Source organism: Corvus brachyrhynchos, unplaced genomic scaffold (assembly GCF_000691975.1).
Source record: "Corvus brachyrhynchos isolate BGI_N302 unplaced genomic scaffold, ASM69197v1 scaffold28, whole genome shotgun sequence".
NCBI lineage: Eukaryota > Metazoa > Chordata > Aves > Passeriformes > Corvidae > Corvus > Corvus brachyrhynchos.
This window is the reverse complement of record NW_008246058.1, coordinates 5,568,154-5,579,812: the sequence shown is the minus strand read 5'-3', so window position 1 is coordinate 5,579,812 and position 11,659 is coordinate 5,568,154. Positions and strand designations below refer to the sequence as shown.

Genomic DNA, 11,659 nt, shown 5'->3' with positions numbered 1-11,659 from the left:
GTGGGACCCCCCCTGCCTCCCGAGGAAACGGGCAGCCGCCACCGGGGAGACAGAGCTGCCTCACAGCAGTGCTGCTTCCCCGGTACAGTGATACCCTGCCTCGCACAGGGCCGGCCGTGGCAGAAAGGAACAAAGCCTTAATCTGCACTCACAAAAGGGGATTACAAAAGCAAGGTGATATCCCAGTGTAATCGTGGACAACTGGCACCGGGGAAACAGATTTCTAATGCTTTAAGCCTTAAATGAGGCACTGGACCACACCACCTCCCTGTGTGGGAGTGAAATCATATTTTTCTACTCTTAGGTTTTATTCATCTGAATTTGCATCATTACAAAGTTCAGGGCTATCATATGGAAGAAGGCAGTAACACAGTGCAGTACATGCTTATTAAATTCTTAATTGCTGCCTCACCTCAAAAACTGACTATTGACATAGGGGGAAGCAATTATTTTTACAATGTTTTCATTCCTTGTTTGAGGTCTGCTTGGGTTCAGCTGGTTCAATCTGATGGTCTTTTGGAAACCAATTTTTCAAGATATTACAAAATTCAACATTTTATCTTTAAAAGTTTGCTTCATTCTGAGCTGAAGGATTGAAATTTGTCTGCCACATTTCCTTGTGCTCACAGGGATGCAGCATGCTGGTTGCTCAGACAATTTATACTTTGTTCACCTCCCAAACATTCTTTCTGAGAACTTTGTTTCTGGCCCCTTTTGACTTGCTGCCGAGATACAGTGGAACCTCATTAACCCAAGTCCCTGGGTATAATAGTTTAGGTTAATGAAGGTTTACAATATGGAAATGGGGTAGCTGCCAGTGGAAATGCTTAACAGTGGAAGGGCATCAGGATAATGCTTCATCAACCAATTACTCAAGGACTAGTGAGCAGCTACAGCAGTGACATTTCTCCTTACATCAAAGCTGCTCTCCAAGGAGAGGTTCATAACCCAGAAAAGGGCTTCCAGCCTGTCATTCAGCTCAGCTCTAAAATGTAGAGGCGAGCCCTAGTGTTTCTCACTGCAGGTACGTCATTCCTAGGGAAATCATTTAGTAGGCCAGAGACGGGTTGCCTGTGGGTGTCTGAGACGCTTTGATTTTCTGCATTTCCTTCCTCAGTGCTCCTCTCCAGACAGTGATCAAGCTCTGATACAATGACAGTTTACAATTCTTTCAGGCTGTGTTAAATACTGGAGCTAAACTGGGCCATGACATTTACCAAACAATAAATGATGTATTTTGTTTTGAGGGAAGAACATATTATTGGTTTAACAATTTATGTTGTCTTAAATGAAGAATACACTCCACTGAAAAGTGCTGCTTTGCTCTATATCCCCATCAGACATTCAGCACTGTGCCAGCCTGCTTGACAAAGAAATAGTTGTTTGCTTGATAATAGTAACAGTTTCCCTAAGAATTCCACTTAGGATGGTGATAATTAATTATTACCACATATTGCTGTGATGCTAGAGCTATATTAATGTTGTTATAATTATACACTTGGTGTCAAATGTAGTGCTCCTGGTGTTTGTCAAGATACACAGTTGCTTGAAACAGCAGATTTCAAAACGAAAACATTATTATTTATCACACACAAACACTACACGCCAGATAATGTTCCTTTAAAAGACGCAATCCATCATGTTTCTCATTAGAGTGCAATTTGCTACATTTGCTACTGCCATTAAGTTATATATTACAGCAGGAGCAGGGTATTCCACTGAGAAACCTTCATTTGGCTACAGCCCAAATGATGCAGACTAGAACAGGTTCAATTGGCTTTACAATTTACTGTCCTGCAATTTCATCTGGACAAGCCTCTTTCCTAATCTTGTAACCGCCATGCCCCCCCCCTGCCTGTGCAACACCGAACCCGGGCGGACACTCCGTGTGCCTCAAGCAGAACTCGAGCTCCAGGTACCTGCCCTTGACGCACTCGCAGACGCGGTTCTGCGTGCTGGAGCACTCCTGCCTGACGAACTGCAGCTCCTTGCACACGGTGCTGCAGTACTGGCACTCCTCGTTGCTGTTCCACTCGTCGGCGTAGTACTGAGCCGGGCACGGGGCGCACTGCGTCGGGCTGCTGGCGCTGCAGTGCTGCTTCACGTAGCTCCCAGGAGGACACTGGTCACACAGCAGCTGGCGAGATGTTCCTGGGTCGTAATGGAGATACTTAGGGGGAGAGTCATCCTGGATGGTCCACTTAACAGAAATGTCCAAGAGCTAGTGACAGGAAAATAAAACATCACTTCCTTTTAGTTCCGGGGAGCACCATGATCAAAAAGAAACCTGCACTTTAATGAGTTTATGAGTCTACTCATGTCACTATCCTCAAACAAATATTTGCGTTAGAAATTGCCAAGATACTGGCCAGCTTCCAGACTCTCCCATGTCTATCTTAGAATGGGAAAGTTTCAGGATTTTATCTAGCAAATCTTCCCGACCTAAGTGATTCCTTGTTCTTCCAGAGATGTAGATCCTATTCTTCTCCCATTTACACCCTTTTAATATCACTGGGCAATGGCCTTTTACTGCCTGGCACCAGAGAATTTATCTGATGCACAGTCAGTGTGGGGATTATGCACCCCTGTGTTCTTGAGTACCTCAGATGCAAAAGCAATTGTGCCCGAGCATATGAATCTGACCAGTGTACTACACCACCACCACACCTTTAAAGGTGATTCCTCACACTATTTTGCTTACACTATTTTTTTACCAGGAATTAATGGCTAGAACAATAGAGGTTACTTTTTAATGCTTTCCACTTAATTTTTCACTGATATGCAGCAGCTCTTGGGATGCAATGTGGCAGCTACATCAAAGGGGAAGACACAGCTGGAGACAGAGGCAGAGAATGACGCAGGTTATGAAGGGCACATTAAGTACTTAATTGCATGAGCTGGAAGAGACCAGGCCAATGCTTTCATTTCCTACCTAAAACCACAGGCTCACAGCTGTTGTGAGAATCTGGTTCTGTACCGGCATATGCAATGACAGCTACAGTCCTCCTGCTTCCTACAACAGCCTGCTTTGCTGATCGGAGACATCCTGCCCTGCTGCAGAGACAACCTCCATATCCCTTTGTTCTGGTCTTATAATTGAAAATTTGGTTCTGTGATTCCACCGGTCTACCACAAAAATAACTCTCGAGAACCACCCTGATCCCCACAGGGTCTGCCAACAGCAGACTCCTCCTCACTGATAACCCAGCTCTGTCCCAGCACTGTATGCATGTGCCACTTCTCTTCCAAAACCTGTACATTTTATAAAGATGAAGTAAACTGGCTCTGACTTAAGATGTTTTTCTTAAGTGTATCAAATCAAATTATAGATCTGACAGACTTATCTGTGTTGCTATTTTAATCCCCCTCAGCTAATACAGAGTTGCCAATTCAATTTCAAAAATGTATTTCTTCTTTTCCAAATGTCCCCAAAGTATAAGTGGAATTAACTTTTTTTTTTTTTTAAACTCTGTATTTCCTTGAGATGCTTCATTTAAGGGCCTCACTTCTGCCACATCATGGCACTTCTAAAGCCATAGTCTTATTAAGTTTGGAAAGGACAATTCAAAATTTCATCTGCATTAACACAAGTCACAATAAACAACTTAGGTGCTTAACTTGGGAACTCTTATTGCTTAAGCAAATACTCTTAAATGCATTCTCCTGTTGCCTGTCTATGAATCCACTTTTCATACAGCTATAGTTAGGCTGAGGAATGAAATGCAGATAGTATGGATATTCCCTACAGCCTCTTGTAGCTACCTTTGACTAAGTCTGATAACTTATCCAATCTGTGATTTCTAGAGGTAGAGATCTCACTTTTCTTGTGGTCTCAATGCACAATACCTTTCATTGTGAGAAATTCCTTATTAGTCTTTGAAGTTTGATGAGCAACTCCATTTTCCTTAAATGACTGGATCTGGTTCATGTGATCTATTTAACAAAGAGGGCGCAGCACATTTTTTAATAGTGAGTGGCTTTACATTGAGGAAAAATGCCCCCACCCTTGGTAAATCTACAGCTATGACTCTAGTAATAAGGAAGTCCTGGTAATCTCATTAATTGTTGATGTGAACAGTAAAGTTTTCTTCTATAGTTTTAATTCAGTAATAGATAATACAATTACTAGCATCCTAGAGTCCAAGACTTGCATGGACACATGCGCTCCCCTCACAAAACATATCTGACTACAATCTGTGGCACAGGCACTACAAGGACAAGAATCAACCCACACTTCATGCAGGTTTCTGTGGAAACCCAAGACAATTCCCAACAGAGGTAGAAGTGTGACACTGTGAAAATTATTAGGGACAGCAACCAGTCATATGGGCAGCACATCCTCATGCAGAAACACCAGTATTCCTGCTCTGCAGTGCACAGCTCCTAACAAACCCAAAGCTGTCACTGCACTATAATCTGCTCGTCTGGGTTGTGCCTCTGCCCTTGGTGACACATTTTCATGTGACAAACAGGTAGGTGAATCATTTCATGACTTTTAACTGTATTCTGCAACACGTAGGAGCAAGAACAACAAGATTTTATCTGTGTTCCTTACTCAACTATTTACAATGGAAACCATGTATGAGGCAAGTAAAGAATTTTGCTGCAGGGGATGATTCAGCATTAAAATTAATTAGAATTCAACAATCAGAGTATGAAAGCATAGGGGTTTGTAGGGGAAAATGGAGACGCTTCCTAAAGAACCTACAGCTGTGGAAACAAGCCAATAAGAATTGAAAACATTTCAACACAATTTTAAAAATTGAGCAAAACAATACTTGAACACTATGTGTGTGAGATATGCAGAGTTTTGTCTTTGGAAGAATCAATAACTCTGAATTAATAATGACAACCAGAATGTTATTAATCTAAATTAGCATAACCAAACCCCATATTAATAGGATTAATAAATCAGCATCACTAAAATCAGTCTTCCCATTTGATTTTTTTCTTTGTGCTTTTAAAACAAAAGCACATCACACTTGTTTTCCCTTTTTTTCCCAGAAACACAAATTACATAGCTGCAGTAATCTGTTGATCAGTGGCTGAGCCACACGTATGCAGGATCCAACTATTTTATTTAGTGAAAAATTATGACATAAAGATTCTTCAGTCAAACTAAAGATATAAATGCAATCAATATCTCAGGATTTTACCAGAGCATTTTATACATCATTTTCAACATAGAGCTAGATTATCATCACTGCTACTGTTTGACTACTATGAGTTTATTAGCACAGTGAGCTGTGCAACTTACTGCCACAGGACATTGTAAGCAGTCGAGTTCATGATGTTACCTGACATAGTAATAGATGAAAATCATAAAGGACTATTAAACATAAACGTCACCTTTTAATCAAGAAATCCCAAGCTAAAAATTGCTTGAGTCTGAGGACTGTTTCGGAAAAATAGTGATATTTTTCTGTCTTTTTCTTCCATGTCTTCTATGCATCAGGTGTTGACCACTGCCATAGACAGCCCATTTTAGGGCTTTTTGTTTCAGGATTTTTTTTTAGACCAAATACAGCCATTAGTACGTTGCTAAGTACATTTCTAGACCTCAATCCCCAATACCACACTTCATAAGACTACTGTAAGTTACTTGATAATACTTAAAAAAAAAATCTGCAAAATTGTCTTCTATGCAGTCTGAAAACACGTAGCACACCAGAGTACTCTGAATATTGATATGCAACCTGCAAATCAGAAGTTAGCTTTAAACCTACATCAAGTGCCAAAGTAAAAGCAATCTATTTCTCAGATGTTTTGCAAAAATTCAGTAGTAATGGTGGAAGATAATGAAATATAATTTTCACTAGTTTTACTGCAGCAACTTGGCACAAACAGAATGAAAAGACTTTTTGTCCCCCAGTTCCCAGAATAAGCTGGAGGGGAACATCACTAAATTGTCCTTTCTCCTGGCCTAACACACCCTGAGTTTGTGCTTACATTAGGAATTTGCATCACCTGTTACAGCAGATTTGCTGAGCAAAACAGATGGTGCTGCGCACCTGACATCCGCATTATGTATTATTCTGAGGGGATATTTTAGACTAACTTCAATCTGCTCTCATGGACAAGCATGCATTAGTGGTTACAGTGCATCTGGTGTGTCTCTGGGGTCCATCTCTGGATTTACTTTCATCAGGCCAGTTTACTTTGGTAAATCTACTTTGTGCACTCCAGGGCTGCTCTGATGTGGAAACTTAAATACAGTAAATAAGGATGATCAGGAGAGGCCCTTCAAAAGGATGTTCCTAAGACAAATTAAAATGGTATTTAAATGAATTTTATGTCATTCCTGACATTTCCTCTCCTAAACTATGCTATGACCAACTTGATAGCAGATTCTTAGCTACATAAAACCTCTGATTGATCTGAATGCCCATATTTAAAGGTGGTCTACATACGAAGCACCTGAATCTCTTCTGTAAGAAACAGCACTATTTGAGCATAGGAAAATGCCATAATCAGAACTTACTAGTTTTGAACAATGGTCTCCCCAAAAGCTTCATAGAAAGCAAGACTTCTTCCATAATCATGCTGGCACTGGCCTGTTTTGCTCTTGCTGGAAAAGGTATATCATGTGCTAGTCTGGAAGAAGGAAGAAACTACAAGTCTGGCTTCAGTTGACGGGAATCAGAAGTAGGGACAATGAAAATGTTCATCCTATAACCCTTAAGAAACCAGAGATGGCATCCACCAGTGCCGCACATGGCCAAATTAATGGATTTGTCATTCAGAAGATTGTGTAAAGTTCTGTTCATCTGTGTTTAGGAAAGGTTAATTCACTGGGAAGCGATACAGAGAAAGTTTAGAAGGAAATTGGGAGCTTCTTCTTGGAGAGGATCTGGACTTGTTCAATAGCTTGGCAAGTCATAACAGAAGCTATGAATTCAGTACAGGTAGACAGTGACCTCAGAGAGAAGAACTTTCTCTGTTAAAGGGTAATGCTGGCAAATGAAAAGGGGATTCTCTCATCAGAAGAAGATTGGGAACAGCCTTTCACTGAGAAGCAGGTGCAAGAAATGTACCTTAAATATAGCTCTCAATGCTTCTCTGAAAGTAGATATGACATTTGGTTTCCTGGAAGAGATGGAGAAGGGACTAAAAAGATCCAGGCAGCTTCTTTCATTTTTAAACCCTCAGCCAATCCTTTATATCCCAACACTGAGGGAAGCCAATAATGCTCAGTATGTTTTTCATCTCAACAAATTAATTTTTAGTCAGATACATTTTTTTCTAGGGGTAGTGAAATGCAAGGCTCAATTTAAAAAAAACCTCCCAAACGTTGAGGTTTTTTTTGTTCTATGAATACGAAATGCTATCAGTAATAAAATAGTTATAGCAAAAGAAAACCTAGTATCACTAACTACATCTAACAACCTATTGTGTGAAATTGAGTTCTAGTGTCATGGGCTCAGTTCTGAAAGGACTGAAGAACTCAATCTTCATCCATCTCCCTGGGGAAAATCCTGGGCACCTCTCAGGATGCCTGTTTCAGTGTGAGAAATTGGGATGAACTGTAAATATTGGAAAGTAAGTCTAGTGTAAGTCAGTGTGATGCAAGTAAATACTGAGAACTTATTCAAGATGAAGTACCCAAGGTTAGAAAGCAGTTCTTTCATTGTGTCACTCAGCACATTAGGCCTGAAGCTATATTTCTCCATACCATCCTTATGTCAGCATACACAATGCTAACATAAAAGGCCTGTGCAGTCCATTTATTTGAGTCCTTAGAAGATGCTTTTGAAAGAGAAATAATGTGATTGTAAAATTTCATTTCAGATACTGGGCATAAAAAAATACACGCCCTTTTCTTTCATCTTTAAATGTAAGGCAAAGAGCTGCTTGCTTTCTCTTGTTGAATTAAAATGAACTAGAAGACAAAGCACATGAAGTAAAAATCATTCAAGCATCATCCCTTTAAATCACTGCTTTGTGGCAGAAAAGAAAGTGGCTTTTCAGCATATGAAAATATTATTATATAGCTTGGCTTTGTGGTTTTGGGTTGTAGACCAAAGGAGAATGTTTAATTTGCTGAGAAAGATAAATCTGTTTCTGTTTTGCATTCCGCAAGTATTCCAAAGCATATTTTCTTGTGTGATAAATAATCTTTCAAGACATCTGTCAGATTGCTCCCAGTGTTTGCATTGGGTTCAAAGTAAAACCTCATAACTCTCCTACTTTGTCTTCTACACCAAGTATTTGGACAAAGCTAAGGCAGGAGGCCTTCACATATCCTCAGCCCTCAGGTAGAATTCCTCACTGAAATCATGCTCAGGCCCAGAGAAATCCCACTGGCAAAATATTACCGGATGATATTATAGCACTGGATGATATTATCAAGGTCCTCCTCATCAACAGCTTGTGTCTCAGATCCAGTATGTGACAATGCTGTGCTGGATCAGGTCCACGTCCACCTACTGAAAATAACCATTCTAAAATATTTGTCATCCTGGGAGAAATTACTCCCATCCGGCTCTCATCCTTCTTATCTTGCTGTTCTGGAGGCCCATGCAGTCACCAGATTTAACCTCTTTGGGCCAGCAACTCTGCAGCACTGATGAACCATGGATTGCTGCAGGCTCACAAGAGTGCTGCCCAGACAAAGGACCTTTCTGCAGACCACAGCCGAGTGCCAGGTACACAGTGAAAGCTAACATGGAGTCATTTTCACTGGTTTGAGTTCAGCTTATAAAGCTCTTCCACCATTCTGCTTCACTGTAATCCACTCACTTTGGATATAACAGAACCTACTTTTGTTTGGAAGACACTTCATAAAGTGAAGGCTGTTCTTTTACATAAGGAGTGCAACTGGTGACTCTCCTGAGTGACCCGTATTGAAAACTGAGGCTATGAAACACTGTCTTCATTTCTCTACCAGTAAAGAAATACGTCAAAAAGTCAAGTCTTGTAGAGACTTTTTGAGGCACCATTAGTTGTCATTCACAAAGCAACTTAGGGGTCGAAACTACTGTTTCATTTTCAGTGGTAGGAAAATGAAATTCAGCTGAAGAGCAGTTTTACATCTTATCAAACAAGTGCTAAATTGAAAGTCTTCATTTATATGAGTTACATTTGCCTTGAAGCTTGTAGAGGGAGAAAGCAGGAAAAACTAACCGGATACTCTCCAAAATACATGTCTTACATTTTGGAACATTATTCACCAGAGTGACAGCAAGATTTAGAGCTAACCCAAAGCTGGGGTGCTCCCACAGTGACTACAGTCTCCCTTTGCACTAACATAATTCCTAACAGCTGACTGCTAGCTAGAGAATGTATGTCCAGTACTATGTGCAAACAGGTGTTTTTACAGAAGGAAAAAAATTAAGTTTTCCATGAGATTGAACAGTGGGTGTTGCTTCAATTTCGACAATATTTTTTAAAATTCTTCTGGTAACCTTAGTGTTTTATTTTTAACCAAGACACATGCAGACAGAAAGAAAGTCAGACAGAAAGATAACTCCTACCCTCACGGGCTGCAAAGCCACTGCTGCCTACACACAGCAAACCCAACAGGCAAGCCAGAAAAAGAATGTCACATGTGCCCAGAGATCCAAAATAGAGAAAGGTCAAGTATAAGGGTCAAGATAGTTACGTGACAAGTAATGAGATTCAGCTCTGGGGAACTTCTTTCCATTCAGACCAATTTCATAATGTTTGTAAGCAGCTTTAGTGTTCCAAGCAAACAACACAAACATGAGTGCACCACGTAACCCTTCTGAAACCTTAGCAAAGAGGCCAAGGTTCTCATCATGCTCCAAAAGTCTTTTTAGATACAATGTCTCCAAACTAGGTTTGGAGGTGTGTGAGCCAAACAAACACAACTTTGAACAACAGTTGTGCCTCCTAAAAGGGTTCTTATAAAACAGGTACTAAAGCTACTCTTCTAAGCTCTAGCACATCTGATAGTACTTGAACTTCACTAATTTTACTTAAATGTCACAATAATTTAAAATAAATTGCATAATAATAATAGTAATAATGCAGTTGAATGATTAAGCTCTTTGTTATCTACTGCCACTGATGTGTTTCAGCTCCAAGACTCATCTGTCAGAGGATTAAGCTGAACTTCACCAAATGCTATTACTTTATGGGAGAACATGAATAGGCACATTGCATTTAATCAAGATCAAAATCCTGATGTGATTATTTTATGACAGCCATAGATAAGAAGGCAAGTTGATAACTAGATATTGCTGAAATTCCCAGATTAACTTCCTGCGATTTCATACTGAAAAAGCAGGCACAACATCAGACATGAAATGAAAAATTGTCCTGCATTTCAATCTGCCGACCACAAGCCTGACAAATTTTTCTTCCCTTGCACCATTAATTACTTCGGGTTTGTTTCTCAAAAAGCTCTTTCAGAAAGTTGTACAGAGAATAATAAACACGCATTACTCATCAGATCCTGGAAATCTCGTTGCATTTATAAAAAGCTTTCAGAATAAATGGATCTCAGTTCTAATGCTCTGCCACAACATTAATGCCAATGTACTCACCAAAACAACCCAGAAGCAAGTTATTCAGCCTGCTCTGAATATTATTTTTTAATGTTTTTCTTTGAAAGTTTCCTTATGCAAAAGATGAATAGCCTCCAAATAGATGTTACACAGGATCTGTCTGTAAGCAGGTTTTAATTAAACTGAACTCATATACAATTCCATATGACTAAATGGATTAAATAACATTTTGAAAGATTTACTGCACTGCTAACATCTCTAAATTTGCACCTGGAAGCATCTTACTAAATCACCAAGTAAACAAAAACTTTTTAAAGCAGGGGCTTATACCAGATTTAATAACACAACTTTTTCTGTAATAGCTACTGGCACAGCTACTAATTCATCACTTTCTTGCATATGAGGCTGAATTTTCTAAGCCAAGACAAGAACCACACACTTGTGGGGTTTTTTTTTGTGGAGTTCACAGTGGTTTTCCTGGGTAAAAAAGCCAGCCCAGTATCTGAGATACCAAGAGTACCACTGCAGCAGAGATTAGAGGCAGGCAGGGATGGAGCTTTTGTAAATCAGAAACAAACATTCCAGCCTACAGTTTCTAAATTCATTACTTGATACAGGGTTTTGCTTCAGACCAATACGATGAGGCCTTACAAAAGGAGGGAGGAAGACAGAATAAAAGCAAAAGGAAAGCAAATCATGCCACTACCTTGAAAATGGGATGAAAATCCCTGCTGTCTCCCTGGAGCTGGACATGTCCATCACATTCCAAACTCACCAGGAAAGTCGGGAGAGATGAAACAAAAAGGGTTTACCAAGAAAATGGAGAGAAGGCAAAGCAACCCACAAACAAAAAAACAAACAATGCCCCCCCCCCAAACCCAAACCCAAAACAAAAACCCCAGAAGAAAAGCCGTGTCTCTCCAGCCTGATGTCTGAAGCTGCAATGCATCCTAGAGCCTATCTACCTCTCCGAAGGGACTCACCACAAGCGTGCAGCACAGGAACTTGTTCATTGTGGTCGGTGGAAGAAACCTCAGCGCGCTGGGAATCAGGCAGAGAGTCAGCGCCAGGCTCCAGCAGCTGCTTACATCCCCAACATTAAAGACACGATATATATATAGTCCCGGTGTAACAGGAAGCTTGGGCTCAGCTTTGATCACACATTCCCTGCCATGACCAAACTTTTCTTT

General features: G+C 40.3%; 1 protein-coding gene and 1 long non-coding RNA gene across 2 annotated transcripts in view; both read right to left on the bottom strand.

The window, feature by feature from the left end:
- TNFRSF11B (TNF receptor superfamily member 11b) overlaps positions 1–11,653 on the bottom strand; it is a 16,221-nt gene extending 4,568 nt beyond the window's left edge. Inside the window, exons 1-2 of the mRNA XM_017746110.1 lie at positions 11,453–11,653; positions 1,852–2,221 (exon numbers count right to left, since the gene is read on the bottom strand). Coding sequence (XP_017601599.1) covers positions 1,852–2,221; positions 11,453–11,482 — 400 coding nt within the window. The 5' untranslated portion in view covers positions 11,483–11,653. The remainder of the gene's footprint in view (positions 1–1,851; positions 2,222–11,452) is intronic.
- On the bottom strand, positions 3,494–11,446 carry LOC108449594. The gene is made up of 2 exons (XR_001865816.1): positions 11,176–11,446; positions 3,494–6,594 (listed from the first exon to the last, which is right to left on the bottom strand). It is a non-coding gene; the product is annotated as an uncharacterized LOC108449594 (long non-coding RNA).
- Positions 11,654–11,659: the final 6 nt, after the last annotated feature.